Raw genomic sequence first — 27,986 nt, 5'->3', positions numbered from 1 at the left:
ACTCACACAATTATGCCAGCTCAGGAGCAGTTTATTATAAGCTCTCCAGAAGAGATTAGCGTCCTGAACAGGGAGAAGAGCAGCAAAAATGTCCAGCCCTTGTGGTGCAGAAAGAAGCTCAAAGTTTCCAGGAACTAAGTCAAAGTTTAAACACTGTTTTGGACAGATGAAGCTTGATTCAGTAACTTACAGCTGCATACGGGAACAAAGTTTTGCTTGTATTTCCACTGTTCAGTTTGTGAATGTTGTTACTAATGGAACCAAAATGAAACCAGCCAAGCACAATACAGCAAAACTGGGGAAACCCAAAGTTTGCAGAAATACCAAAAAAATAAAAAATAAATGTGGCTAGGGGAGGGATCCCTAAAACAGCCCAATGAGGACTGACCATGTTCAGTGGGAACAGAACACAGACTGACTGGGGGAGGAGGAATGAAAAACGAGGTGGAGAAGAAAATTATTAGTAATATAAGTATTAGGTAAAGGAACCCCAGACCTTAAGGTCCAGTCGCGGACGACTCTGGGGTTGCAGCGCTAATCTTGCTCTATAGGCCAAGGGAGCTGGCATTTGTCCGCAGACAGCTTCCGGGTCATGTGGCCAGCATGACTAAGCCGCTTCTGGCAAACCAGAGCAGTGCGCCATTTACCTTCCCACCGGAGCAGTACCTATTTATCTACTTGCACTTGACATGCTTTCGAACTGCTAGGTTGGCAGGAGCAGGGACCGAACAACAGGAGCTCACCCCATTGCAGGGATTTGAACTGCCGACCTTCTGACTGGCAAGCCCTAGGTTCTGTGGTTTAACCCACAGCGCCACCCACGTCCCTCAATATAAGTACTAGTATTTAGTATTTAGTATTTTTAAGATTTAGTATTAGTATATTGCCCTTCATCCGAAGATCTCATGGCGGATCTCAGCATAAAAATATAAAACACGAAATACATAACAAAAACAAGAACAAACCAAATCAATAATGTGCCCCACCTCCCACAAACACATTTACAAGGACATAAGACTGTTAATCAGGTTCAAAATGCAGGGACCAATATGCCAGGCCTGCCACCCCTGTCTGGGCTGACACTTTTCACCCTCCAGCCACACGTGCAAAGGAGACGGAGGGTTTCTCCATCTTGCCCTGTGTCAGCAATGCTATGAGAAAGGCCTCTCCCACCCCTGCCTTCACCCTGCTCCCAGGCTCTCCCTATGCGCCTCGCCTTCCTGGAGCTTGAGGAGCCTGCCCGCTTCTCTCTCACCTGTACACGATGCCCTCCCGGTGCAAGTGCTCGAGGCCGCAGCAGATCTCTGCAGCGTAGAAAGTGACCCGCTCATTGTCAAAGCCGGGGTTGCCCATGTTGTAGATGTGAAACTTCAAGTCGCCTCCGTTCATGATGGTGAGGACCAGGCAGAGGGCATCCTTGGTCTCGTACGCGTAGGCTAAGCTGACCTGGGGGCATGCAGAAGAAGAAGAGCCTTGCTAGATCAGGCCAAAAACACCCCACCATCTTGTTTCATGCGGCAGCCAACCAGATCCCACCAGGAAGCAAGGCATGGAGGCAACAGCCCATCTTCGCTATATGCCTCCCAAGAAGTGGTTTAGGAGTAGAAGCTGTCTTGAGCAATGTGAGACCACTGGTCCAGCTAGCTCAATATTGTTGACACCATTTTTGCCCCTGGGGGGTAAAGCATCAGCAGGCAGTGGGTCAGAGGCCAAATCCAGCAGTGGGAAGCGCCCCGACATTCCCTCCCCACATACACTATCTCGTCCCACTTGCCCTTTCCCCCATCTCACCATGCTGGGATGGAGAGGTTTAAACCCACCCCTCTCCTGGTGCACTGAGATTGCACTGTGCCTTGCTGCCACCTACTGGTCCAGTCAGGGGAGAGGAGGTGCTTAATGGGATCTCAGCGATGTGCCTCCTGCTGCTGGCCAGCTGACGGATACAGGAAAGAGTTGAGAGGTGCACAGATTAATGCGATCCTCAACTCCTTCCAGTGGGGAGCCACTGTGGGATGTCAGAAGTCCCAGGACATCCATCCCTCTGGTTCCCAGCAGACTGGTGGGATGTTGGTGGTGAGACTGGTGGTGAGCTGTTGTTGGCAGCCGTCTGCCTTGAGAGACAATGGAGTGTGCCTCCAGGGATGAAGTATTTAGTGATGAAGTCAAATGGCTGCATTAACAGCATTGAAGTGACCAACTTTGGGCGCAAGCCTGGGCAGCGTGTATGGAGGTCCTGGACTGCCCCGAGGACAAGACTTGCTGATGTGGTCCAAAAGAAAGCAGAGCAATACATTTGGCACCAGAAGGAGGTGTACAAGGCACAATCCAACCAACTTTGGGACTCCAAATTTGTGTAGGGTTTACTCCTTAGCCTTTTTCCTCCTGAATATTAGAGTTCAGGTTCAGTTTTCCTTCTCCTAGACGGACTCCTTTCCCAGGCTGACAAGCCCCATCTGTCCCCTCTGCAGCATGCCTTCTTGACCACTGGAACCACTCTTGGCCTTGTCCACTCGGTCCATGGGAGCCTGTCTTCGCATGCAGGGGAAGGTCCCTAACTCACCAAAGGTTTGTGACCCATTGGCTACCCTCACCTGATGTACCCAGCCAGCTGAAGCTGTTCTCTGGTGGGGCCAGTAGCCGCTGTTGCATGCTGACAGCTTCTAGGAGCCACAGGTCATAGCTGAGTGCAGGATAGGGACCAAAGGTGAACAAATTACCCCAGAAGGTGCACAATGTGCCCCCCACCAGAGGTAATACCCCTCCCCTAACACCACATACACAACCCTGGAATCAGCTGAGGAGTGTGGATCAGCTGTTTTCCAGCAGCATTCAGTGGAGGATTATGCCACCAAGCTGCATGGAAGTTGGTTAAGTACTGCAAGCAGCTTGCAACCCCTACATGGTCTGCGTTGACAAGGAAGTGGCCCTCCAGGGTTTCAGACTGGAGTCTTTTACCCAGCCCTAGCTCGAGTTACCGTGGATTGAACCTCATATCTTTTGTAGGCAAAGCATGAGCCCTACCACCTTTTGCAGATGTGCTGCCTTGGAACTTGGGAGATTCCTCTTATATGAGGCATCCCCAGTGGGCATTAGCAAAGGACATCAGGGAAGCTCCTGAAAACTGCAGGGCAGGAGTCGGAGGAAGGCGGCCTGCAAGCAGTCAGTCTTGGGCGCGTGTGGGATATCAGCAGCATGCCAGGCACACACTCACCACGAACCGGCTGTTGACCTTCTCCAGGATCTGCTTCTCGTTCAGAGCCATGGCCTCCCCTTTCCGCTTCTTGATGCGCTTCTTCTCCAGTTTCTTGCAGGCGTACATCTTCCCTGTCGCCCGCACCTGACATGCGCACACCTGAGGACAAGGTGAAAAGTGGGCATGGCGGGGCAGACAGATTTGGGTAGAGATCCATACGTGTTCAGACAAGGCACTATGATAATAATAATAATAATAATAATAATAATAATAATAATAATAATAATAATAATAATTTATTATTTGTACCCCGCCCATCTGGCTGAGTTTCCCAAGCCACTATGGGTGGCTTCCAACAAAGATTAAAAATACCGTAATACATCAAACATTAAAAGCTTCCCTGAACAGGGCTGCCTTCAGATGTCTTCTAAATGTCAGGTAGTTGTTTATCTCTTTGACATCTGATGGAAGGGCGTTCCACAGGGCGGGTGCCACTACCGAGAAGGCCCTCTGCCTGGTTCCCTGTAGCTTCACTTCTCGCAGTGAGGGAACCACCAGAAGGCCCTCGGCACTGGACCTCAGTGTCCGGGCAGAACGATGGGGGTGGAGACGCTCCTTCAGGTATACTGGGCTGAGGCCGTTTAGGGCTTTAAAGGTCAGCACCAGCACTTTGAATTGTGCTCGGAAACGTACTGGGAGCACTAGCACTCATTGAAGAAAAACAGGCAGCCAGGGGAACTCTGTTTACTCTTGAACCTCCAGAGTACAAGTTATTCCAGATGTCAGGTGGTCCAGGGAGACTCAGTTAAGGATAAGACTCCTTCCCTCCTTGCAGATACTTTCAAGGCACATGTGCAAACCACCAAGTCCTGCATTGGGACTCAGCGACCAATCCCCTTCAAATGTGGGTGCAAAGTGCAGGGGAGGCTCTCAGAAGTCTCTCCCCACCCCCTCAAATTTCACAGTCAGATGCAGCAAGAAACTCATGGCTCCCCTGCCCACCCACGCCACCAGAATACTATCAGGCAAAACTGCACATTATACATGCAACTGCCGTGTAAGTGTAGCTTGATGAAAACCACTTCAGAAGCAAAAGGGAGAGGTGGAAAGGGGTAGGTCCTTCTTTCCTTCCTCCGAATCACCCCTCCAATGTTTCTGCAAATCTGCATTTTAAATCTGCAAGGGAGAGCGATTTGGAACAAGGAAACGGCAGACAGGGGAAGAATTGAAGGGAGCCCCCCTAAAACTGCTTTGAAAATTAAAGAGCTGTTAGTCGGCATTTCTAGGTGCTGGCATACAGGTTTACAATACGTCTGGATTTTCCCAGACCGCAATCGGAGAAATCCAGACATATAGCAGCCCATGTTGGCAGTGCCATTTTTGCCATTTCTCGTTAAAAAAAATGCTCAAAAACTTTGCAACAATTTTTCTGTCTGTCTGAATTTTCACTGTTTGAAATATGGCAACCCTAAGTTTTACCTTTGAACAGCCGTCAAGTTTCTACACGTGCTCATGCATCGCTCTCTGTCCTCCATCTGAGTTTAAGGACACACTCCAGCCACCCTCCAGCTCTGCACCCTCCAGCTCAAGGAGGGTGCAGAGCTGAGTCAGTAAGGTGTGTGGTCCAGGGAGAGTTCCGGGGTCCAAAGAGAGAGGCATGGGCCCCCCCCTTGGTCCTAGGCCTGAGGTTCTCCACCCTTGTCTTAGGCAGAGGTCTTCCCCGTCACCTGCTACCTGATCCTTTAAATGAAAGACATCAGGGATCGAACCTGGAACCTTCTGCGTGCAGAACATGCCACTGAGCTATGGCTCCTTGCTATAGTCACTGCTACTAACGACCATGGCAATTCACCTTTTCACAGGGGTCTTCTCAGCAGCCACTCCCAGACTTTGGAAATCCCTCCCTAGAGAAGCTCAATTGGCTCCCTCCTTGTCCTTCTGCCGGCAGGTGAAGGCTTTCTTCTTCCAACGGGCTTTGGGTTGACTGACTGCTTTTAATGAAAGGGCTGGCGCTGTGCTGTTTTTATGGTAATTATTGGCATGGTTTTAATAGGTTTTACATATGCATATAGTTTTAATTTTATCAATGTTCTTTTTTGTTTTAATAATTGGTTTTCCTGTGTTTTTAGGGGGAAAGGCAGGATATCAATAAATACATAACTAAAAGTAAGTAATAACAACACCAGTCAGATGGTCAGATATCTGATAATCATGTATCCTGTGTCTTCGGGAGCCTAAAGCTTTCTGCAATGCCTCACACCAGAAGCAGCCCCTGTGGCTGCCAATCATCTCCCTACCTCTCCGAAGCCTCCCTTGCCAAGGATCCGGTATTGTCTGAAAGTGTCTTTGGTCACTGATTGCCTGAAACAACAAAGTACACGAAAACTCCATTCAGGTGAGCATCAGTTTGGCAAAGGAACAAGAGGGGTTTTGGGTGATGAAGAACACCGCCTTACCTCTCCAGGTACTTCCACTGGAGGAATCTGTCAAAATACATGCTGTCCTGGTAGTTCGTGAAAGGAGCTCCACTGAGGTACTCGTGTAGGTGCCTGTGAAAAAGACGCAAATTAAGACTGGGCCGACTCTTCAAGGCTTGGAGATGGGCTGATGAAACGGAGTCGCAACTCCCAGAGCCGGTGGTCTTTTCTTAATCGACAAAGAAATTTAATTCGGTCCCTGCCTGTCTCGGCCTGCTAAGAAAGGTGAGGTTCCACCTTAAGCAGCAAGCCCCAGTGAGTGCATCTGGGCATCACAATAAACCGTGATATGATATGAACGTGGCCGTAGTACTGTAGTGTCAAGGAACGAAATCCACCCGCCACTACCCACCCATCTCCCCAGGGCCTGGCACTCACTGCACGCAGCTGCTGAAGAGGTCTTTGCAGGCGCTTCTCTGCAGATTCTCTGTGCAATGGTTCACGAGGGACTGGCTGATCTCTGCTATGTAGCCTGGGGACTAAATAAACAACAACACCAGCCATGAGTGACATACGCTTGAAGTGTCTTGAGTGCTGGACTTCCTTTCTGCCTCCACCGCAGGCTCAGATCTGGAGCATTATCTGATCGCCACCCCCATTTGGCCCAGCTGATGTTCTCCAGGTGCTGTTGAACTGCCACTCAATGGCAGAGAATCTGTTTTTGGGGTAATTTTCCATATTAAGTAGAATGCAAATGGATTTTCCCCCCCTAGAAACAATTAACACAGAAAGGCGTGCTAAGCTTCATGCCCACTGGCCAAAAAAGGCTGGTAATCCTCAGTACAGATCCAACGCTGATGGTGATCTATTTCATTTATGAATCACTTCCCATGAGGCATCCCAAAACAATTTACAATACAGCAACACGCACACACACTTGTGTGAGTGTATGTTACATACATAAAAACAATTTTGTAAAACAATTAAAAATATAAAAACATTTTAAAACAGCAGCAGCACACACATAAACTCCATACAAATTCAAAACAGATATCAACTGGAATAAAGAGTTTGAAAGAGGAATGTATTTCGAAGGAGCCAGAAAGACAACAGAGGAGGCACCTGCCCGGTATGCAGTGGGAGGGAGTTCCAAAGGGCAGGCCCAATTCCAACATCAGCTTGATTATATCAGGACTGGGGCATGGAAAATGGGCTGCAGCGAGTCAGGTCCAAAAAGCAAATCCTGATCTGAGATGGGAGGGCAAACTGGTGTCAAGAACAAAGAGCAAGGCTAGGTACACTAGAGCTCAGCATGGCCTTGTCAGCTAAGCAAAGCAGCATTTACCTAGGATGCCCTTTTAGACTTTTTCCTGCCCACGAGGAGTCAATGGCCGGCCTCAGTGGAGTCAGCCAGTTTCCTGGGAAGCTGCAGTGAAGTGAATCACCACACAGGGGAGCCGTCAGCAGTTCTCGACACACGCTTTTACCCTTGTCCCACAGAAATAGTATACTTGCCTTGCTGTTGAAAAAGTTGCGGATTATCTCTTCTCCCATTTCCTTCCGCTTCTCGTCTGGGGAAACCTCATATTCTACCTGGGAGAGGAGAAAAGGCAACAGGTGGATCAGACCTGAGAAAGACATGCACACACGAGCTGCAACGTGTATTTTTTTTAAAGATATTTATTGAAAAAAATTTTTTAAAAAAAATTAAAAAGAAAAAGAAAAATACAAAATAAAAACAGTTAAAAAACACATAGAGTTTCCATTACTTATTTTCCTTTAGTTTGTTTCCCCGACCTCCTCATACCTCCCTTTTTTGTATTCCACTTCAATTCATTGGTTCAGCAAATCCTTACCATTAAGCTTTTACCCATTTATACCCCCCCTTTTTTTCATATTCTCTTAAAACACTACAGCTGGAGACCACTTAGTTTCTATCCAACATCATTCTAACATTCATTAATTTTACAGTATTTCTGTAGGTAGACTTTAAACTTTTTCCAATCTTCTTCCACTGACTCTTCTCCCTGGTCTCGGATTCTGCCAGTCATTTCTGCCAATTCCATATAGTCCATCACCTTCATCTGCCACTCTTCCAGTGTGGGTAGATCTTGTGTCTTCCAATACTTTGCAATAAGTATTCTTGCTGCTGTTGTAGCATACATAAAAAAAGTTCTGTCCTTCTTTGGCACCAATTGGCCGACTATGCCCAAAAGAAAGGCCTCTGGTTTCTTCAAGAAGGTATATTTAAATACCTTTTTCAGTTCAACGTTGATTCTGGAGAACACCCACACATTCCTTTTCTCCTTCCTCCCTCTTTCCCCATGTATTTGCGTTCCTCTGCCCTGAATCCCTCCTCGACTGATGCTGGCTCTCTTTCAGCATTTTGGGTCAGGCACCAGGAGAATCCGTAGCTCAGTAGCAGAGCACGTGCTTTGCATGCAGAAGGTCCCAAGCTCAACCACCAACATCTCCAGAGGCATGTATTTTTTAAGGAAGTGATGGGAGAGACCTCTTCCTGATGCCCTGGCGAGATGCTACCAGTCAGAATAGACAATACTGACCAAGATGAACTAACAGTCTACCCGATTAAAAGGATGCTTCCTCCGGCATGCCATTCCTGCTCCCATTTCCCTTTTGTTTGTCAGTTTGGCTGGCGCCCATTGGGACTGGTAGGATGGAAGGCAAGGAGGCAGACAGTAGGTGGCGCCAGACCCCAATGACAAACAGAACCAACTCTTAGTTTTGTCCCCATCTTCCCTGCTGAGATCTCCAAGGGCAAGACTGAAAGGAAGGAGGGGCAGCATGGTGGGCAGTGCCCCCATGGGCTGGTTGTTAAGTAAGGAAGCAGGCAGGTGGGGGCTGGCTGAGACAAGACTTGAGGCTGCTGGGGCACTGCCCTATTTGCTCAAAGAGACCAGCTCCACTGCTGCTGGTCTTCCTCTTATCATTTCAGGGCTTTTCTACACATACTCTTTGCAGACATGGTATCCTTTGTATGTTTTAGACTAGGCTTCCCATCACTCCCAAGCCAGCACAGTTGCCATCCAAAGCAGTTGGAGGGCACCAGGATGGCAAAGGCTGGCACTTATGAATGCAAGCCGTACATCAGCCTGGTACTGAACAACTCACCTGCTCATAGCTACTTTATGCTGCGACAGAGCTTTGGTGCCTCGCAGTTTTTGAGTGCAGGAACTGGAAACCTTGCATGTAAGAGGTCCCCTTTATGAATACACACACACACACACACACGAAACATGTTCTTTTCCCTGCTCTGGGGTCCACCTCCCTCCTTCCTGGCCCTTTTCCACAGGATGAAAGCTGTTTGCCTTGTACTACAGAGAGGAGCACACTGCTGCTATAAAAATCTGACCTGCAGCTCCCCTCCCAATTGTTTTGGAACACAGCTCGGTGCTAGGAGACGAGAGAGGGAGAGAAACAAGAAAACGCCCTCTCTCCCACCCACCCAGCCACCCTCCCTCTGCCACACACAGAAGTGGCAGGGATGAAGAGCAGGCAAAGGGTTAATTGGCCTGGCATGTCCTGGAGAGAACGGACCACAACGCAAGAGTGCATTCAAGTCAAATATGGAACTGGGGTGAATAGCCAGAGTTGAAGAAGTAGCCAATCAGAGGAGAAGAGAGGAGCAGGTGCATAGAGTTGGGTTTGCTCTTTTTTAAAACAACAACACAACCTTCCTCTTTCTTAAAAGCAGGACGTGCCCAAGCAGGAAGTGGCAGGGGCAAAGGGGTGTCCCATATAGCCGGGATGGCTGAGGAAACGTTGCCTTTCTCAAGGCTCAAGTGACATCTATGTTCTCCTTAATGAAAAGGCCGCAGCGTAGCAAATGGGAAGGAATGCGCAGCATCTCCTGTGGGGGTAGAAGAAAGCTCTCTGAGCTGACCCTGGGCTGCAGGGGTGCCTGTAAGGGGCTCCCTCTGTAGCTACGGCGGAGCAGGGCCACCCACAGCTGGAAAAAAGAGATGGGAGAGTACAGTTGTTACTATTATCCAGTTGTGCCTATTCAATGCCCGGTGCTTCTCTATTTATACTCCTTGCTGCTGTGGGATGAATTTGTTCTTCATAATGTACCTGTTTAACTGCTCCCCTTCTTGAAGGCTGGGCTCAACTGTTGGAAGTGCAACAGCAGAGATCATTCCATGTGCTAAAGGGTTAATTTTGTTAGCAACAAAGTCAACTTTGGGGTGGGGGGATGTGTGGAGGTGTTTGCTTAGGAACCAGGCAGAATAGCACGAAGTTTCCTGGGGCAGCGCACATCCTGATTGGCTAGGTAGCTCAAGAAGTTTTTCCTATGTGTGTTTGGTTGACTGTCACCCTGCCATGTACAAGGTCTGAAGTGAGAATGGCAAACCTCTCTGTTTATTGCTCTTCAGATTCTACACTGCTTTTGTTCAGTTTCCTCAGTGAAATGGTGTCAAGGATTTCCTTTCTCACTGGACTCTGTCTGCACTATTTAAGTGAATTCTTTTTTGGCAATGCTTGGGGGCACCCTAAGTTGTGCCCTTTAATGAGAGCTCAGAAGGCTAATTCACGTATTATGCAGAGCATAAGGACCAGCTGTCTTTGTTGTTGTTTAGTCGTTTAGTCATGTCCGACTCTTCGTGACCCCATGGACCAGAGCACGCCAGGCACCTCTGTCCTCCACTACCTCCCGCAGTTTGGTCAAACTCATGCTGGTAACCTCGAAAACACTATCCAACCATCTCGTCCTCTGTCGCCCCCTTCTCCTTGTGCCCTCCATCTTTCCCAGCATCAGTGTCTTCTCCAGGGAGTCGTCTCTTCTCATGAGGTGGCCAAAGTACTGGAGCCTCAGCTTCACAATCTGTCCTTCCAGTGAGCACTCAGGGCTGATTTCCTTAAGAATGGATGCGTTTGATCTTCTTGCAGTCCATGGGACTCTCAAGAGTCTTCTCCAGCACCATAATTCAAAAGCATCAATTCTTCGGCAATCAGCCTTCTTTATGGTCCAGCTCTCACTTCCATACATCACTACTGGGAAAACCATGGCTTTAACTATACGGACCTTTGTTGGCAAGGTGACGTCTCTACTTCTCAAGATGCTGTCTAGGCCTGTCATTGCCCTTCTCCCAAGAAGCAGGCGTCTTTTAATTTCGTGGCTGCTGTCACCATCTGCAGTGATCATGGAGCCCAAGAAAGTAAAATCTCTCACTGCCTCCATTTCTTCCCCTTCTATTTGCCAGGAGGTGATGGGACCAGTGGCCATGATCTTCGTTTTTTTGATGTTGAGCTTCAGACCATATTTTGCACTCTCCTCTTTCACCCTCATTAAGAGGTTCTTTAATTCCTCCTCACTTTCTGCCACTTTCTGCTGTCTTTACACACCTACAAGTGTTTGTTTGGAGGTGTGTACCCTTATCGATTTGTACAGCTCAACTCTTGCAGACGCAGACTGTACACTTGTTCACAATGACCTACGAGTGTACCACTCAACCATCTGTGTACACGGGGGAACAGACTGTACATTCTTTGAATGTAGGTTGCGGAAAGGATCCCTGAACTTTGAGGAAGGTAAGCTGGTTCTTTCCAATCCTTCAAAGCCAAAGCATCCGACAAAAACTCTCATAACTTCCCTTGTAAAGAAAGGTCCCTGGCTCACAGCAGGGCTCCGAACCAAGTTTTTTAACGCACTGCGAGTTTTCATCGCTAAGCCTTTTGCTAGCTGCAACCATCACAGCCTTGCGGAGGATCGCTTTCCGAGCATGTGTTTCCCATTTAGCAGCCATCTGACCAGATCGGCATTCCTGTCATTCACAAGCAGCAAGCTTATGCAAATAAGAAAAAGGCCTAACTTTTGTGTACGCTGGTTTAAAATTTGCTAGCAGGGCCCGTGACTTCTCCCTTCTCCCACAGGGACACAAATTTAAGTGGGTTCGACAAGCTGCCTTCAATGCGGACGGAGGAGGAGTTGGGGAGAGAGATGTTCAATTGCATAAACACAGTTTGGTAATGGGAAACACAGATCATTTTATGAGGCTTATGTTCCCTCTTAAACAGCACTGAAAAGTGCCTCTTGGCATCGTATAAGCTCAGAGTAGGAGCAAATGGATTTCAGATCAAAACTTTGTGTGAGCTAGCAAGAAGAAAGAAAGAAAGAAAAATAAATTTCCTTTAAGCTTAAAATGAGTTGACATGACCTGGAGCAACAGTTTGTTCTGCTGGATGCAAAAAATGCTTCCAGAACCAGCAAGCCTTGAAAAGAACGAAGGGGGTGGTGGGGCGAAGCTCATGAAAACACTAGGATATTATTTCGGATGAAGGGCTGACTTTTAAATTATACGTCATCTGAATGGAATTTTTGCACCGTTGACTTTAGAATGGGCGAGAAACACATCTCCTCTCCCAGCGGAAAAGGTCGCTCTTCAGGAATTCATTTTTTCGCCTTCCCCTCATGAGCAAATCAGGAAGGCAGCAGCGGCGGGGAAGAGAATTTGGTGAAAATAACAGGGGAAAGGGGTCTGTGAAAAAAATCGAGATCTGAAAGAGTTGTGGCTTTCTATAGGCTCTTTTTCAAAACTGCCCATGGATTCTAGAAATGGAGGAAGGATACACACATCCCAGGCAGCGGTCCAGAAATCCTACGAGTCTAGCAAAGTGGTTAGATTTAGGGCTGGCTCTACTGTTAGGCAGAGGGAAGCAGCTGCTTCAGGCGGCTTGATTTGGAGGCCATGAAAGAGCAGCAAATTGTACGTTATTCAGTTTATTAATACTGTGTTTTTACTCCAAATGAAATACAGTTTGGGGATTTTTCTGCCCCAGGTGCCAACATAACCTGGTCAGCCTTGGGTAATACCCACCTTAATTCTGTCTGCGTTTTCTGTTTTCCCTCAGGCAGCAAAATATCTTGAGCCAATGCTGACTAGAACGTTATTTGCATGCAGGAACCTCAATTTCTAATCCCTGTTCACTATGAAACTCACTCAGCAGACTTGAAAAAAATCATTATCCTGGCTCAACCTACCCCACAGGATTATGAAAATATTTTATTCTCTTGTTAGTTATGCTGTTTTAAATGTGCATTTTATATTTGACTTCATTTAGTAATGTTTTCTTTTGAAATGTTTAAGATTTTTGTTTGTTAACTTTGCTGCGTTAAATGGGCATTCTGTAGTTGAACTCCTTTGTAATGTTTTCTTTTGAAATCTTTAAGGTAATATTTTTCTTTTCTGTTAATTATGCTGTATATATATGTTATATGGGACTTTTTAAGTAATGATTCACTCTGGATCAATTGATTTATTTGATGTTTTAATGTACGTTGTAAACTGCTTTGAGACACCCCCCCTAACAATATAAAGTGGTATAGAAATTAAATGAATGGATGATGATGTTGAAGAAGAAGAGGAGGAAGAGGAAGAGGAAGGAGGAGGAGGAGGAGGAGGAGGAGGAGGAGGAGAAGAAGAAGAAGAAGAAGAAGAAGAAGAAGAAGAAGAAGAAGAAGAAAGGAGGAGGAGGAGGAGGAGGAGGAGGAGGAGGAGGAGGAGGAGGAGAAGAAGAAGAAGAAGAAGAAGAAGAAGAAGAAGAAGAAGAAGAAGAAGAAGAAGAAGAAGAAGGAAGAAGGAGGAGGAGAAGAAGAAGAAGAAGAAGAAGAAGAAGAAGAAGAAGAAGAAGAAGAGGAGGAGGAGGAGGAGGAGGAGGAGGAGGAGGAGGAGGAAGAGGAAGAAGAAGAGCCCCTTGAAGAAAGGGTGTGATTAAAATAGAATAATGCCTATGTCCAGAGGTGTACAGTGAACTACATATTTCACTATGGTTAGGACAGGTAGAGCAGGAGTCAACTATCCTTTGGGCCCCCATTTGCAAACTGTAGAAACTGTTGTGGGCAACAGACACACCCTGCCATCTAGTCTATTCTACTGGCTAGTGCAGAACGCTTCTTTCAAGTCTAACTCTAGTGAGCAGAGGGAGCCCTGAAGATGTTGGAGATGCAACAGCAGAGATCATTTTGTGAGTAACTTAAGGGTTAATTCTCCTATCAGTAAGTCAGATAACCTAAAGGGATCACTTAGCAACAAGGCTGAGTAGCAAGATCTTCACCTGCTCCACTTGCCTGTGTAGTTTTGAGGAAGTTTTTATTCTGTATGTTTGGCTGAATGTCTCCCTTCTATGTACAAGGCCTGGCCTAAGAAAGGCAAATCCTCTCTGTTCCTTTCTCCTGAAATTATACACTTTTTTGCTCAGTCAGGTGTTATAACTTTTCTCTCTGGACTCCACCCATGTGCACGAGTGGGCGCACAGCAACCCCTGAGTTAAGAGTGTGGGATCAAGACTGATTAAAAACTGCATGGCTGAGTTCTGGTTCAAATCTCTACACCGTCATGAAGCACCATACATGACTCCACATGGGCTTGCTGTGAAGTTAGAGGGGGAAAGCCACGTGCAATGAATGTACAATGCATGAACTTCTTGGAAGGGATATCAGTGTCATGTAGTAGCACATTTAGCTACTTAATTCTCTTTTTATCCAGCTCTCCATCCAAGTAGTTCAAAGTGGCATCCATTTTAAAATTTCAACAACCCTGAAAGGGAGACCAAGCTAAGATATAATTTTCAACAAAATATAAATATTTTTTAAAGAAATAGTGGCCTCCCCAAAGACACCCACTGAGCATCTCGGCCAAGTGAGGGTTCAAATTAGTTCTCTCTTCTCGGAGGCTGGGTTTGCATGTAATACTAAACCAAGCCATGGCTTAGTGCAAACTAAGACATGTGTGGGTTTCTAGAGCAAAGATTTTGATCTCTGTATTCCTCCCTCAGTCCTGTCGCCACCACACCTCATGGGGCTGAGCCTCCATCCAAACCCCGGACTGTGGTTTGTCTCGCTCTAGATAAACCATGAGCTGCAATCAAAATGGCTGTGTTCCACCTTCACGGTCAGAGGCAGATGCCAGGAATCACGAGCGCGAAGGACACGGTGGCACTCAGGTCTAGCTTGCAAGCTTCCCACAGGCAGGCGATCAGCTACCGTGAGAATAGGATGCTGTACGGCAAGAGTTTTGTTGACCCAGAAATGGAAGCAAGAAGAAATACTGACGAAAGAAGAATGGCAGATGAAATTAATGGACTACGCAGAACTGGACAAAATGACAGGAAGGATTTGAAACCTGCGGGACCAGAGATTTACAGAAGATTGGAAGAAATATACGAGCTATTTGAAGAGCAATTGTAATCAACAAATTATGCTAGTAGGACTACAAGAAGTTTTGTAAGGAGGAATATACGAAATATTGAAAAGAAGAGAGATATTAGTTATGATATTTAAATGTAATAGTGAAAGTAAGAAATGTAAATTAAGTGAAAAAGATTGGAAATTTTTCAGGTGTGATTGATGGAAGTCAAAAAATTGTATAAGATATAAAAGTATGTTTAATAATTGTTGAAAATGATATGCTAAAAAACCTAACTTTATATATATAGAGACCATATAAAGAATAGGATGCTGTAAGTTGGTCCTTGGCCTGATCCCACAGGGCAGTGATTTGCTTAAGACCCTTTTAACCAGCAATATTGAGGATTGAACTTGGGCCCTTCTGCATGCAAAGCATGTTCTCTACCCTAGTTCTACGCTCTACCCATTTCAATAGCCTTAAAAAGGTAAAGGTAAAGGTACCCCTGCCCATACGGGCCAGTCGTGTCCGACTCTAGGGTTGCGCGCTCATCTCGCTTAAGAGGCTGGGAGCCAGCGCTGTCCGAAGACACTTCCGGGTCACGTGGCCAGCGTGACTAAGCTGCATCTGGCGAGCCAGCACCAGCGCAGCACACGGAAACGCCGTTTACCTTCCTGCTATAAAGCGGTACCTATTTATCTACTTGCCCTTTGACGTGTTTTCGAACTGCTAGGTGGGCAGGAGCTGGGACCGAACGACGGGAGCTCACCCCGCCGCGGGGATTCGAACCGCCGACCTTACGATCAGCAAGTCCTAGGCACTGAGGTTTTACCCACAGTGCCACCCGCGTCCCTCTTCAATAGCCTTATACAGTATTTAAACAGAGGCTCCCCAGAAAGCATCACACAAGCGAGCCCAAGTGGACAGCTCTGAGCAGCAAACATGCCTCTGAGCCAGACCCGCTCTAGGCGCGGCACTTGCCTTACCACAGCATCCAGGAAGTGGATACACCGGAGGAGCTCCAGCCGCGTCTCGCAGAACTGTCGGAAAAGCTGCCGGCCAATCGGTTGCTTGTCACACAAGCTGCTGTAGTCTCGTTCTGCAAAGGAAGAAATGGAAGAATGGGGTTGTTGTTTTTTCACGGGCAGGTGGAAAATGACACATCAGCTGAGTGCGCTGTTTTAACTGGAATACTGTACAAAGAAAGAAGCAGTTTCTCTACGCTCAAGAACCACTGTGATTTAGTGGGCAGACTACTGGGCCAGGAGCTACAATTCAGAACTTAACAAACTATTGCCCTCACAGAGCTACAGTTCTCTGAGTGGTTTAATAATCAATCTCTTTTCCTAGGGAACACTGGGAATTGTAGCTCTGGGAGGGGAACGGGGGCCTCCCAATTACTCTCTGTACCAGCAGTTCTCAACCTGTGGGTCTCCAGATGTTGTTGGACTACACCGCCCATCATCCCTGAGCTCTGGCCTTGCTAGCTAGGGGTGATGGGAGTTGTAGTCCAACAACATCTGGGGACCCACAGGTTGAGAAAGGCTGCTCTGCACCTTATGAAACTACAGTTCCCAGGATTCTTTGGGAAAGCCATGCCTGTGCAGAGTTGGCGCAGCAATAAAACTGCTAGCACATTTGCAAAGCCAAGTGAGGTTTCAAACTGGATTCCTGCATTGCAGGGGGTTGGCATAGATGACCCTCAAGGTCCCTTCCAGCTCTACAGTTCTATGATACAGTTCTATGAAGCTGCTTAAATGCATAGTAAGGCCTTAGGGCAAGCCTACTGAAATGAATGAACACGACTAAGTTAGGGTCATTAATTTCAATGGCTTTGCTCTTAGTAAAACTTAACTGAATAGCATGCTATACATTTTCGGCCGCGAGTCAATCTGCAAACCCTGCTCTTTAAAGCTGCCTCGTGACTGTTAATGGGAGTTCTAAGGCATGGCCAGTCCCGAGGGGTATGGAGAAGACAAACAAAATTTGAACTGTTAAGAAAGCGATAGCCCCTCCATCTCCACCCCACCCCACCAATATGCCCGCAGGTCGCGCGTAAAGTCAGCGTGGCAGACGGTTCTCAGGGCTGCCTCCTCCTGGGTGTCGCACGGGGCAGCTGCATGCTGTGCTCAGCTGCGCACTTGCGCATTCCAGGCCCGTGACCTCTGGCTGCCACAGCCATGACACGCTGCACCTCCTTGCTGAGACCTCCATTCCTGCTCCTCTCAGACCCCCTGCCCTCCCCCTTGGCCAAGGAGGAGCAGGGCCTCTGCGGAAATGCACGTCCGAGCCGCAGGAACATGCGCGCTCTCATAGCCCAGCCCCCCGCCCCCCGCCTTGAGAACAAACTTCAGCATGGGGAGGGAGGCATGCGCAGAAGAAGTCCCTCACACTTCTCCAGAGCCTGGGGGAAGAGCAGGCGTCTTCAAAACACAGAGGGATAAAAACAGAGTCAGCCTAAGGCGTTTTGCTGCCTGAAGGGCAAGAGGGAACCCTCCCTTTCCACACACGGCCTAGGACCCATCTGCACTACACATTTAAAGCACTACAGTACCACTTTAAACAGTCATGGCTTCCCCGAAGAATCCTGGGGACTGTTATTTCCTTTTTTAAAAATAAATAAATAAATATTCATTATTCATTTTCATTCATTACATACATCTCAAATTCTTAATGTTCACTATATATTCCTCCCTCCCTCCCCTCCAAGATTTTCCCCAACTTGCGTTTCTGGTTTGTTTCTATTTTCACCCGCTTTGCTATCTTTCAACAGAAAATGTTATTAATAACGTAACATCAAACCTAAAAACGTAAAATTAAAATTAAATACATCATCTTGTTTCACTATTTTCTAAACATTTTCTGATGCTAATAATGTGAATGTTTATTTAAATCCTGCCATCAAGTCTATTGCCTTTCTATGTTTCTGCAAATATAATATGAATGGTTCCCAATCTTTTTCAAAGCCTCTGTTGTCTTTTTCCTCTTATGATTTCTGTCATTTTTGCCAGTTCTGCATAGTTCATCCACTTCTCTTGCCATTGTTCTTTAGTTGGTGGGACTGTATTTCCTTAAGGGTGCTGGAAATGGCTGGGCGACCCCTTATTCCCCTCACAGAGCTGCAACTGCCAGAGTTCCCTGGGAAGAGGAGTTGATCATTAAAGGTGATCAATCTGGAACTGTAGCTCTGTGAGGGGAATAGGGGGGGGTCTCCTCACAACACACAGCACATTTAACAAGCTACACTTCCAGGATTCTGGTTGAAGCCGTATAAAACTGCTTTAAATGTAAAGTGCAGATGGGGCCTAGGATTCAGCACTGGTGCACTGAGTCCTCCACTACAGCAGAGGGCAGCAGGCTAGCTCAGGGGGCACAGAGCAGGCCATGTGGCAAATACAGCACCGTCTTCCAACACCTTGCCACCCCACCAATATCTGGTGGTTGCCTCATTCTGCCTCTTGGTAGGGCCAACTCTGCTGGGCCCTTTGGGGTCAGAGCTGACATGCACGCCTCATCTCCAGTTTGCAATGTTACATGTCAAACAGATGCCCGAAGACAGCTACGGTGGGCCTTACCTCTGAGTAGACAGGCTCTGCTAATAGCACACCTTGTACAACATCCTCACATTAGCAAAGGCACTTAAATAATCCAAGCAGAGTCCAGAGGAAAAATAATAATCCTAATAATACTTTACTGAAGAAACTGGAGAAAAACGGCGTATGATTTGAGAAAAGGGAGGTTTTCTCTTTCTTACCTCAGGCCTTCTACATAGCATGGAGACAATCAACCTAACGTACTGAGGAGGTCTCACCTCAGAACTACACAGCCATCAGGGTATGGGCTACCTTGGCAAACATCATGCGCCCTGTCGCTAAGCAGCACCTCCACCTCTTGGCTTTAATACTAACAGAATTAACCCGTAAGCTGCGCACAGAATGATCTCTGCTGTTGCCCTCCCACCACCCTGCAAATCCTCTGGCGGGCAAGTCTGGCTGGTTCTTGCAGCACCCCTTTCTGCCACCCAGCCTCTGTCTCCCAAACTCTGAACGAAAGCTCAGCTGGCTGGATGTGCCTGACTCTGCCACTTACCCAGGCCTTTCCGAAGGTCATCGCACTGACTGATGTGCGGGAACTTGAGGATCTCTCGCCATTTCTTACTTCTCCCTTTCCGCTTCCCTCCGCCTCCTGCAAAGATAGATGAGGATGGTTAAGTTTTTAAAGGAGAAAAAATATTTTTTGTCATTTTATTTACTGGAAATCTGTTATCTTCCCTCCATGGAGCCCAGAGTGGTGTTTATCCAAACTCGACTTTGACCAGGACCATGTGGGTTTAGCTTTAGAAATGGGACTACAGTTTAGATGGAGCCAGGAATGGCTTTCTTCTTCTGTACCAGCCTTTGCCAACCTCATGCCCTCCAGACGTCTAGAACTACAATTCCCATCAGGCCCAGCCAGCATATGCATATCATGGGTGTTATGCATCAGAACATCTGGAGGGGGGCAGCTGGTGAAGCATCCTTTGCAAATCTCGTCCATCATTTGAGAGGCTCTTTCTGGGATGCCTCCGTTTCAGAGGTTAGGCATACAAGGTTCCTGGAACTTGTAGATCTGTGGATTCTTAGCCAAACCCTATGAAAAGCCAGATTGTGTAACTTACAAAAATTATGGCAACAGCAAAGGATTGAAGGGGCCCCTTAGTGCTGTCTGGAAGCTTCAGTTTTCAGTTAACCACAGTTTAGCATTACATCCGAACCCTAAACTGTAGTTAATCTTACCTATAGTTTCTTGAAACAAGTCAGCTTCACAACTCGTGTTTTAAAATTGACTTTTTAAGAGAGAGAGAGGAGGAGGAGGAAGGAAGGACAGTATGTCAGTTTCAGGTAGTTGGCAAACTGAATATAAAAAATAGAAGCGAAGTCTTTTGAACTTATTGCAGTCAGGCTGCAAAAGAAGAGGGGAGAGAGAGCATTTGAACCCAAGGTTTATTATGAAATCCAAATGCAGTTGTTACAGTGACAGAGTTGTCACCCATGAATTGGTAGCTGTCACAATATGGAGGAGTCCCCTTTGAAGTAGGATCGTCCTTCCTCAATTGTTCGTAAACAATAGTGCTCACCCCTTATATTAATTTCATATTTCTATCTTTTCCATTTTTTTAAAAAAACATTCACTGCTTATTGGAATGATAAAATTACAGAAGCAACAAATCCATATGTATCGGGACAGAACAAGACTGCAGGCTTTTTAAACACAATAATTACAATATTTTTCTAATATTATTTTTATTATCAGTGGGGGAGGAGAAGATATTTTGAATTTAAGGAAATAGTGAGTTTTTGAGCATTAAATAACGGTGAATGGTTGGACTTTATAGGTAGATTATTTTATGCATGAAATACCATCACTTCATATTATCAGTAACACACACACACACATATATGTGTGTATATAAATTTGAATAAATTCATAATATAATACACCCACAACTTATGCACATTTAACTTGTGTGCATCAGCTTGGCATTTTTTAAAAAAAGAATTTAAAAGGGGGCAGAAAAGGGATGGGCACCCAGGAAAAAAAGCTTTGGCAATCCTACCCCCCATTTAACCCAGTATGTTTTGACTATACGTGGGTTTGGCTTTAGGCGCTATCCCTGGAACATAACCCCTGCATAAGTTGCAAGCTTTCTGTAATGTTTAAATTTCTATGTTACAATTTGTTCTCTGGTTTATATATTCAGTTAGAAATGTTCAAGATGGCACACATAACAATAGAATACAAGAGCACAACTAAAACAGACATGTAAATTACCAAAACACACAAAGGATAAGACTTCGATCCGGATGCTGTAGAACATATTCTTCTCTACTGTCCATTGTACAACCAGCTATGCAAACACGTGCTTTGCCCCTTTCTTGGATAGTCTAGCATTGCGGCACAATGAAAATATCAGATCCTATCTGTCTGACATTAACCGAGACATAACTGCAAGAGTGGCTGAGTTTTTGTCAATAGTATCTCTTAGAGCGGTGAATGGCACTATTTAGCGGGAAGAAACCCCAACGGAAACCCTCATTATTACATATTTTACATGGCTGTTTATTTGTACATATTTTTAAAATATATATATATATGGATGTTTTATGATGGCCTGTATTTGTAATGCCTAATAAAGGTTTGGCGAAGCAAGTAAGACTTCGGGTAACAACACAAGGACACAGGGAGCTGCCTTATGCTGAGTCTGATTCACTGGTCCCTTTAGCTCAATATTCCGGACACTGACAGGCAGAGGCTCTCCAGAGGACATTCCCAGTCCTTACTATAGACACCAGGGGTTGAATCTGGGACCAAGCGCACCACCTTGACCCCATGACCGAGGGGGCTGGGCCTGCGCACTGTGCAGGCATGCTCTGGGGAGTGATGCCGAGTTTTCTGGAATTGCAACAAGTGATCATCACCCTTTTGCTTTCAAGAGCGTTGCCTTTCATTGACCTTTGGGGGGCTGTTCCGATGACAAGGGACTTCACTTTCATGCTGAGCCTCGGAGTCAGAGATTAGAGGTGGTTCCCATTTCCTCTAAGAACAATGCGCCATCCTCTTCTTTATCTTGCTGGCTGCCTTGTGGAGACCTGGGTCTCGCCAAAGACAATGCAGGCCCAGCGCTGCCTAGGAACTCACTGGCAACAATAACCCAATCCTAGCACTTAGTCACGACAGAGAGAGAGAGAGAGAGAGAGAGAGAGAGAGAGAGAGAGAGAGAGAGAGCAGAGACAGACTTATATTCAAATAACCCATACACATCTACACAATACACATGCATATATTTACAAGACAGACATGTATATGAAAAAAACAACACACCACGATAAAGTAACGGGTTTGCAGCACTGTAGGATTAAACAGCTCTCTTTCTCAATCTCTCTCTCTCAATCTGTTGCCCCTTCTCTCTTTTTTTTCCATGATTGTATCTCCATTTTTTATTTTTTATTTTGCGTTTTATTGGTTTTCTTAGATGGTAAAGATTATACATTCCAAATAAAAGAAAAAGAAACAACAGATTACCAGATAAACAAATATGTATAAATCCTTAAATTCCTAAAGAAGACTTGTATTATTTAAATCTTTTTCTTAATTCACAATTTCTTAATTTCTCCATATAGGCAAACTACTATCAGTGTACTGGAAGAAGCAAAGATCACCAGTGCTGAAGCAATGATTCTTCAACATCAACTTCGTTGGACTGGTCATGTTGTGCAGATGCCTGATGATTGTCTTCCAAAGCAACTACTCTATTCTGAACTTCAAAATGGAAAGCGTAATGCTGGTGGTCAACAAAAGAGGTTTAAAGACTGTCTCAAAGCAAATCTTTAAAAAAATGTAGTATAAACACCAACAACTGGGAAACACTGGCCTGCGAGCGCTCCAGTTAGAGAACAGCCTTTACCAAAGGTGTCATGGGCTTTGAAGACACTCGAACTCAGGACACAAGGGAGAAACGTGCTAGGAGGAAGGCACGCTTGGCAAATCCACACCGTGATCAACTCCCACCCGGAAACCAATGCTCCCACTCTGGAAGGACGTGTGGATCCAGAATTGGCCTCCACAGTCACCTACGGACTCGTTGTTAAAACTGTGTTTATGGAAGACAATCTTACTTGACTGCGAGTGATCACCGAAGAAGAAGAAGAAGAAGCTTTGACCCTCCTTCCCCTCTGCAGCAGCAGGAGGAGGGGAAGGAGCTGACCGCTGGAGGCATGCTATGTTCGGTTCCACGCTGTTGGGACACTGGGGGGCCAGCAGAACAGATGGTTTACGACTGATCCAGGAATTGGTGTTGTGTTCTATGTGTGCCCCAGGATAGATGTTGCACCACTGAACTCTGGCCTTTCCCATAAACCTTGCCGATTCTCCTTCTCCTTCTTTACCTATTACCTACCCCTTTCTGTTCCCCGCGTCACCAGGACAACCAGCCAGAGGTGGTTTTAGGGTCAGGGCCATCTTTAGCATATGTGCCGCCGGGGTGCAAAGATCCGCCCTGCACCCCTTTTTTTAGAGGGGGGCAAACTCAAAGTTGTTGACCTTTCTTGGGGGGGGATCGCTCTCTCACCTGTAACTACGATACAGTGGAAAAAACTGCTTTTGTTTGACGCTACGGAGTAACAGAGTGACGGAGGCGGGGGGGCTTTTGCTCCATTGCTTTTCACTGCCACTAATCAAGAGGGACCAGTATGCAGTAGGTATACATTTTGCACCGCGCCCCTTGCATCCCTGGGTAAAGATGGCTCTGTTTAGGTTAGCATGCCCAGTGTGGTCCATCTGGGTGCCACTCTGCAGGGGGCACCAAAACAACACTGTAGAATGGAGTGTGAGAGGTGTGGGGGGGCCTCACCAAATTTTAGCATGACCCAGGGTGCTGCTGAAATTTGAGGGCCCAAAGCAGCTGGATGTGTGTTGCTGGAAAGGTGTGGCTGAAACATGGGCAGCCATGCCACGTGGCAGGAGAGCGGGTCCATTACTCATTTCTGTGGCCTTCTCTGCAAAAACAAACAAACCCCAACCCTCCTGGATGAGGGAGACATGTGGGTTCCTTAGGCTGCATGCACACCATACATTGGGTGGAAGACTGTAGCTCAGTCTAAGAGCATCTGCTTCCCCATGCACAAGGTCCCAGGTTCAATTCCCGATGTCTCCAAGTAGGGCTCAGAGAGAAGCCTGCCTGAAAAGTGACTGCCAGTCAGTGCAGACAATAATGAGCTATATGGGCCAATTGTCTGACTCACTATAAGGCAGCTTCCTATGTTCCTAACATACAAAGTGCACAACTTTCTCCAAGAATACCGGAACTGCAGTTCGTTAAGGGTGCTGAGAATTGTGGCTCTCTAAGAGGCAAACTGGGACGCGGGTGGCGCTGTGGGTTAAACCACAGAGCCTAGGACTTGCCAATCAGAAGGTCAGTGGTTCGAATCCCCGCAATGGGGTGAGCTCCCGTTGCTCGATCCCTGCTCCTGCCAACCTAGCAGTTCGAAAGACTATCAAGCGCAAGTAGATAAATAGGTACCTCTCCAGCGGGAAGGTAAACGGCGTTTCCATGCGCTGCTCTGGTTCGCCAGAGGCAGCTTGGTCTTGCTGGCCACATGACCCGGAAGCTGTACGCCGGCTCCCTCGGCCAATAAAGCGAGATGAGCGCCGCAACCCCAGAGTCGGCCACGACTGGACCTAATTGTCAGGGGTCCCTTTACCCCTTTAAGAGGTAAACTACAGTTCTCTCAGAATTTTTGTGGGGTGTGTGTGTGTGTGCTTTAAATGTATGGTGTGTATGCAGCCTTAGTTTATTGATTTATTTTAAAGATCAGGAAATGGAAAAACCTGCCTGCTGGCTATGCTCGACGCAGGTTGATGTCACCATTTTTGTGGTGGGGCTTTTTAATTATTATTTTTATGTGTACTAGATGAGGCGACTGCTTGGGGGGAAAGGGGAGTGGGTGGGTGGGTGGTACTGCATGGGCCAGCTTCCTACTTTCGTCATCGTTCTTCCTTCCCCCTTCTCTTATTCACACCGAGGCCTAAATACTTCACTTATGAAGTAATCCCTGTGGGTAGGTGACATCAGCACTCCTCAGGAATGCTCAGGGCTGGTTGCCGGCCAGTAACAACCTCTCCCTTTGACCGGCTGCCATCGAAGGACCCGTGACGTCAAGGTAAGAAAACAGGAAGCGAAAGACCCCCGCCAAAGCAGACGCTGCTCTGCAAAATGACCGACGGCGCTCACGCCTGCCGTGGAATCCCTTCGCAAAGCTTGTGGAGAGCCCTTGTCTCTCCAGGCTCTCTGGGGAATTGACTGGGTATGAACTTCCTGCTGGAATCAATCCACTTCCTCCAGCATGAATAGGCTGAGCGTCAGAGCTGGAGCCAGTCCTTCTCAGTAAATACGTCTAGGAGAGCATTGTACACCCTCCGCTGATCTTGCTTTGATCTGTGCCAGTTCTGCCTGGTTAGAGGCAGTCATGTACCAAACTGGCATGGATGTAGCTATAAAGAACGTGGTGGCATGGGGTAAGAGAGTGCAGGGTTTTGGTCGGTGGACAAACAGATCAGTATCTGCCGGAGCCCTGGGCTCAGAAGGAAAGCTTTGTTGTTGTTGTTTAGTCGTGTCAGACTCTTTGTGACCCCATGGACCAGAGCATGCCAGGCACTCCTGTCTTCCACTGCCCTCCGCAGAAGGAAAGCTTAGGCCTTACATATTAAGAGTCCTGTTGGATCAGACCAAAGGCCCAACAGCCTATTCTCAGAGCAGCTGCTAACCCCAAGCAGGGGCATTGGCAAGCAGGCACACAGCGAGAGACGGGGCTCGAGGTTGATGCTGGGCAACGGTCTATTGGTAGCATTGTGCCAGGCACTCACTAAGGACTAACACAAGCCTTGCTTGGCGCCTCTGGTAAAAGATCTTCACTAGCAAAGCTAGGAAAAGACCTTTGCTGCTAGTGGGAGTGAGTCATGGCAAGAACTCTTTTTTGGCCGACGGTTAACATCAGCCAAAATATGTGGGCCGCTGAAGGTAAGCATAGCGAGGAGAGCAATGATCAGCACCCTTAAAGTGGTCCAATCTGAGCTCCCTGCTCCACCAAAGGAGGGAGAAAGATAAGAAATTGCAGTTTGCAACAAATTGCAGTCCTTTCAAAATATGACCAAGAGCATTTCGTACAATTCGCTGGGAAAGCAGGATCTGATCTTGCTCTTGACGTCCACTCCTCCTGCGGTCTTTACCTGCCCTCTTCATCTCCCCCCACCCCCACCCCATAGGCCCCGGCAGCGCCTGGCTCTTGGTTTATAACCTCCCACTCATATGAATCAACCGCTGCTAACTCATCAAGGCAGACCAGAAGGAAAGGACAGCCTCTTTCGCCTGCCAGGTTCTCCCAAACGGCTCCCATGTTCAGCTTTCCCTGCCTGACTGCCCTGGGGTTTGAATGTGCTCCATGGAGAAACTGATGCCCAATGCGCAAACCCTGCCGCAGAGGCAGGCAGACTTCAAGCTCGCGGGATCTACATTTTGTGTATGCATACGGGCATGTTCACACTGCACAAAAATGTGCATTCAACATGGGATGCAGGTACCTTTGGAGGTACATCATCCCCCATGTCATCGATGCACTTGTGCACACAGTGGCTTCCAATTGTGCACACCTTGGTGTGATGACGTCATCCAAAGCAGCAGCTACTAGCCATGTTGTCTGCAACCACAGGTGGACATGTTTTCAAATCAGTGCAGTGTTGTTCTCTCTTCCCCTCCACTCCTTCAGTGTTTTCACATGCAGTCTTTCAAAAGGCAGGGACTGGAAACTAGTGTGCTGATACACTGCTATGCGTCTCTCCATACAGATACGTTGGTATACAGAGGCAGCCAAATATCTGCATCCTGTCCTTTTTTGCCTATTTCATTCATAGACAAGAGAAATATGGTGAGGAGGGGGAATGGCACAGACCAACTGACAGCGATGACATGGGCATGGTGCCATGTGAATTGAATTTTGTTATTATGGTCACAGACCAGTTCCAGCTCACTTACAGTATCAGGAAAACCATAAAACACAACAGGAATTGAATTGCAATTGGGTATAACAGAGAAAATTCAGATACAGCAGCAGTTAAAAATATATATTAAATCTTGATCACTAAAATATAACCTAAAATTGTCATTTAAAACCTTAATCATTTTGGTAGTACAGCTTGTTCCCTAAGTTTTTTGGCAGTCGCACAGAATTTGGCCACCCTTAGCGTGATCTCTAGATCCTTGTCCTCTACCAGGAGGTTTAGACATTGACATTCGGACCCATTTGGAGATTTCTGTATAACAGGAGTGATAAATACAGAGCGTATATCCCTGTAGAAATGGCAGTGTAACAAGACATGAGAGAGAATTTCTACCTCCATCAAGCCGCAGGGGCAGACTCGTTCCACATACGGTTTACCCTCGAATCTGCCCTGCAATAAGGCAGATGGCAGCACGTTGAATCTAGCGAGGGTAAATGACCGTCTGTATTTGGGTATTTGTAATTTTGGAAAAGACCCTGATTTTGGGAAAGATGGAGGGCACAAGGAGAAGGGGACGACAGAGGATGAGATGGATGGATAGTGTTCTCGAAGCTACAAACATGAGCCTGACCAAACTGCGGGAGGCGGTGGAAGACAGGAGTGCCTGGCGTGCTCTGGTCCATGGGGTCACGAAGAGTCGGACACGACTAAACAACAACAATTTTGACAAATAATTGGTGCCATGTGTACCCGGGGTTGCCATACGTCCAGAATTTCCCAGAGATAGCTGGAATGCTGCAGTCAACAAATATGGACTCAAAAGAAAGCTCAGTCCCAAAAGGTGCCTGTATCCAGCACTGAAGACACATTTCTCAGTGCAGTGGTACCTTGGTTTACAACCATAATCCGTTCTGGAGGTCCATTTGTAAACCAAAACAGGTTGTAACCCAAGACGCGCTTTTGCCAATAGGACCTCCCCCCCAAAATTGTTCGTAATCCAAAAAAAATGGGTTGTAATCCAAAAAAAAGGTTGCAAACTGGGAAACACACTTCCGGGTTTGATGTGTTTGTAATCCAAAACGTATGCACACCAAGACGTATGCAACCCAAGGTACCACTGTACATGCTTGAAAAAGAAAACCAGATGCAATAAGAAGGCACAATCCCTCTATCAGTAGTTATTATGTAGCATAAAATACATTGGTTGTTGCTGCTTTTTCATCCTAGCCTTATAAGCAGCTGTTGGTTGGTTGGTTGGTTGGTTGGTTGGTTTTTTAAAAAACCTCCCACCTTGCTGCAATTAAAAATTTAGGCTCTCTGCCTAAGTTTTCCCTCGAAAACTATGGTCCACCAGAAATTGTTGGACTACAACTCCCATCATTCCCTGCCATAAGGCTCCATCTCCTATGGCTGATGGAAGATGCAGAGTCCAACAACATCTGGAGAGCCACAGGATTCCTCACCCCTGCCTTAAGCTGAGAAGAAGAGAAAAACAACAACCTGGCCCATGTAGCACACCTAGAAATCAGAAGTGGGTCCTACATTGCTGTTGGGACCACGTGAGATTGAAGATTACTGGTTTGCGTCCACTTGCAGCAACAACAGAACAGCCAGCAGAGCTCAGAGGCCACAAGTCACTTGCATTTTCATATTTGCGGAACTGATAGGGAGCTGCACGGCACATGTGAGCTAAAACATTTG

At 46.8% G+C, this 27,986-nt stretch overlaps 1 protein-coding gene across 2 annotated transcripts in view; it reads right to left on the bottom strand.

Moving 5' to 3' along the window:
* The window catches only part of LOC114585237 (G protein-coupled receptor kinase 5-like), a 77,445-nt gene that overhangs the window by 11,212 nt on the left and 38,247 nt on the right, over positions 1–27,986 (bottom strand). Inside the window, exons 2-9 of one of the 2 annotated variants that reach the window (XM_077919575.1) lie at positions 18,843–18,938; positions 15,740–15,852; positions 7,126–7,203; positions 6,049–6,149; positions 5,650–5,742; positions 5,491–5,554; positions 3,212–3,352; positions 1,256–1,446 (exon numbers count right to left, since the gene is read on the bottom strand). In XM_077919575.1, the coding sequence (XP_077775701.1) occupies positions 1,256–1,446; positions 3,212–3,352; positions 5,491–5,554; positions 5,650–5,742; positions 6,049–6,149; positions 7,126–7,203; positions 15,740–15,852; positions 18,843–18,938 (877 nt within the window). Of the gene's footprint in view, positions 1–1,255; positions 1,447–3,211; positions 3,353–5,490; positions 5,555–5,649; positions 5,743–6,048; positions 6,150–7,125; positions 7,204–15,730; positions 15,853–18,842; positions 18,939–27,986 lie in introns of those variants that run through there. The other variant, XM_077919576.1, reaches the window with a different exon arrangement.

This window comes from Podarcis muralis, chromosome 15 (genome assembly GCF_964188315.1).
Source record: "Podarcis muralis chromosome 15, rPodMur119.hap1.1, whole genome shotgun sequence".
Taxonomy (NCBI): Eukaryota; Metazoa; Chordata; class Lepidosauria; order Squamata; family Lacertidae; genus Podarcis; species Podarcis muralis.
Note: the sequence above shows the minus strand (reverse complement) of the source record. Positions and strands in the feature narration are given on the sequence as shown.